The following is a 3,001-nucleotide window of genomic DNA, read 5'->3' as shown; positions in this document are numbered from 1 at the left end:
CATGAATGACCATTTGAATTGGTTACCATAGGCTCATGGGCCATGTTGTATGATGTATGTATGCATGGTATGAATCTCGGGGGAGGCAATCATCATGGGTCTTACCATCTACCGCACGGTATCCAGTGTGGTACTGCTTTCTAAAGGGGTTATTTACGAGGGGGATGATACTCCGGCCACGCGTCAAGCCTAGCTGCATCACATGGGCCGGGCGACGTGGCGTCCAATTATCTATAATTGCTGACGCTGAAGTTATCTACCCCCTTCACTCTCCGTCTCGTGCATTTTTTTGCTGCAGTGGCTGCCACTCGCTCTGCTGCGCCCAAACACTTTTTAAATATCACGACTGATTTCCCTTACAAGACTCTTCATCCGATATTCAAATCATTGGCCTCGCCCCTTGCCTCTTCATCAGCTCGGATCAGGATTCAGAGCTACACACAGCAGGTAGTAGAAGCTCTAATGGTACGCGCTAAAGAGAGTGGTTTGGTGGTGATATGAACCCTGTCCTTTGCCATTGCTGAGTACTCCACGATTTCTATGCCGCTTTATAGTACCCTGCTTTTAACCTCTGTCCTCTCATCTAACTCCTCACCCTGATCACGCATTAGCTCTTTTGAGAAATCACCGAGTTTCTTACCACTCGGCTTTAGAAACAATTATGTGTAATTAGCCATCAATTAGTAGATTTTATGCCGGCTTGAAGTTAATAAGCTATATATCCACAACATGGTCATGCACATGAACGTCCAGCCCCCAGATGAGCCTTTGCGGTTCGATGTCAAAGTGAGAATGTGGGATTCTGATAATGCAGAAGGGTGGCTTGCTTATTGTAATCGACGGCGCATCAAGCATATGAATGGGCCGGCTGAACCAAGCTCGGCATGCTTGAGGGGTATGGTTGATGAGTTTATGGAGATGGAAGCGGCCAGCTTTCAAAGATCAGCATCTGCAAGGGTTAACTGGTGGCTTACTGACCATACTGGTTTTTGCGATGATCCATGCTCTGCAAGAGGCCGGCTTGGTTCATCCTTCTGTTGTCAATGTTCCCCTGAAAAGGCTAGCATCTCCACTATTGCTAAGGAGGCAGTTAAGGTGAGAGCTCAAAAATTATCAATAGCTAGACTTATAAGCGACCGCAAAATCTAATTGCATCGAGAAGCTTTCTGGCATGTGTTGTAACGATGATAATCTAGCTGGTCTAAGCAGTCTTGATTGCTAATTCGCTAAGATGTTTCGCATAGCTTATGGTGTTAGTTTAAGGTAGGCGATCTTTCAAGCTACCTTTTAATTGGAAGCATTTTCTTACAGCTCATGAAGTTTTACTAGGCGTAGCTAAGAGCTTAATTTAGTTGCATCTAGAAGCAATTTTACATGGGTTCATGACGTAATGATCAAGCAGTATCGATTGCTAATTGGGTAAGGTTTTTCGCGTCGTTTATGATGTTAATTTTAACCAGGCGATCTCTTAAGCTAGCTCTTGTAATTGGAAGCTTTTTCTTACAGCAAATGGAATTATAATAGGTCAAGCTAAGAGCTTGCTATTCTTGTTGTGATCTAGGAGCTTGAATCCGTTTTGCGAGCTGCGGCAGCTGGCGAAGGCGCAAAATTGGCTACGCATGTGACGAGGGCAACGAAGGAGGCGGAGCAACAGTCCTCAGGATCAGAAGTGCACCGACTTGTGTTGAAGCATTTGAAGAGGGAGGGGTACAATGCAGGCATTTGCAAATCGGAAGGAAAGCCAGTAAACGGAGTTCCTTTAGGTAATGGGCGACAGACTTGTTAAATCGGTGGGAGTGAGGCGGAGTATTCGAAACCAGCGCCTCTGGAACAAGGATCTTACGTTTGCTTTTGTGTAGATGGACACGAGTACGTGGACGTGATCATGGACGAAGGCGGCGGCCACCGGAGATTGGTGGTGGACGTGGGCTTCCGTTGGCACTTCAAGATCGCCAGGCCGTCGCCGGCCTACGAGCAGCTGGTGCGCATGCTGCCGGAGAACTTCGTCGGAAGTTCAACAACGCTGCAGAGGGTGGTTCGTGTCATGTGCCAGGCCGCGAAGGCGTCGCTTGAAAGCCAAGGCATGTATGTGCCCCCTTGGAGAAGGCTCTCCTTCATGCACGCCAAGTGGTGCTCTCCTCACTCGAGGATTGATTCATTGCAGGAAGAAGATAGCAAAATCGTGCCATTCGAGCACATCTCTCATCTGGGAAATCAAAGTATAAACGTGGAATCAAAAGCCCCATGGCACCCTCCCCCACTGAATACTTCTTCCCGCAGAAAAATGAGGTCCTCGGCAGGAGCCCTCGCCAAGGCCATCATGGAGTCCCGCATGCCCGACCCTCACTTAATACCCTCCTCGGTCTCACGGATCCCGCATAACCAACCGCCATCAGCCACCATCACTGTGTAGAACCCGGAGCTTTGTAGGATCTTCGACCTGGAGGCTGCCACTAATAAACACCTGATTTTTGTAGTGTGCACTTAGCATGTGTGCAATGAGTTTCAATACGTTGTAACATATAGCCAAATCATTAAAGATCAAGTTGTATGAGTCTTTTCAAGCGCTTGTTGGCATCTTGGACTTGGAGCATATTAAGGATATTGATGCATGCTAAACTATTACACAGTTTACGTCCAAAACGGATCACAAATTTCCAGATCCAAGCCGACCATAGTTTCTTGCTTTTTGCACACGCTAACCCCCCAGATCTTGCATCCAACCACCAAGGCTTAAGGTATGCTTGGATATGGATAAATATCAGCCTCTACCTATGCCCTTCAATCTCATTCACCTAGAAATGGAGGTTTAACATGAGCCTTTCAGTCTCTTTCACTTAGAAATGGAGGTTTAACATGAACAGTTTCAATCTGTTGGGTGCCTGCACTTGCACAATCTAGGCCAATCAACACTCAATCCGTCCATTGTAAAGTCATCAAGAATGGCAAGTATCAGAGGTGTTGGATAGTTCAATAAAAAAGTATGCATAGGCAATAACCT

At 46.7% G+C, this 3,001-nt stretch overlaps 1 protein-coding gene across 1 annotated transcript; it reads left to right on the top strand.

The window, feature by feature from the left end:
• The first annotated feature begins 262 nt into the window (after nucleotides 1-262).
• Nucleotides 263-2,554, top strand: LOC147630416 (uncharacterized). Its single transcript, XM_086810289.1, has 3 exons — nucleotides 263-1,095; nucleotides 1,562-1,763; nucleotides 1,860-2,554. The coding sequence occupies exons 1-3, from the start codon at nucleotides 730-732 to the stop codon at nucleotides 2,411-2,413; spliced, it is 1,122 nt and encodes a 373-aa protein (XP_086666415.1). The 5' UTR covers nucleotides 263-729; the 3' UTR covers nucleotides 2,414-2,554.
• The last annotated feature ends 447 nt before the right edge of the window (nucleotides 2,555-3,001 follow it).

The sequence above is a fragment of the Cibotium barometz genome, chromosome 16 (assembly GCF_041138505.1).
Source record: "Cibotium barometz isolate CiBa-2024 chromosome 16, ASM4113850v1, whole genome shotgun sequence".
Taxonomy (NCBI): Eukaryota; Viridiplantae; Streptophyta; class Polypodiopsida; order Cyatheales; family Cibotiaceae; genus Cibotium; species Cibotium barometz.
This window is presented reverse-complemented; position numbering and strand designations above follow the sequence as displayed.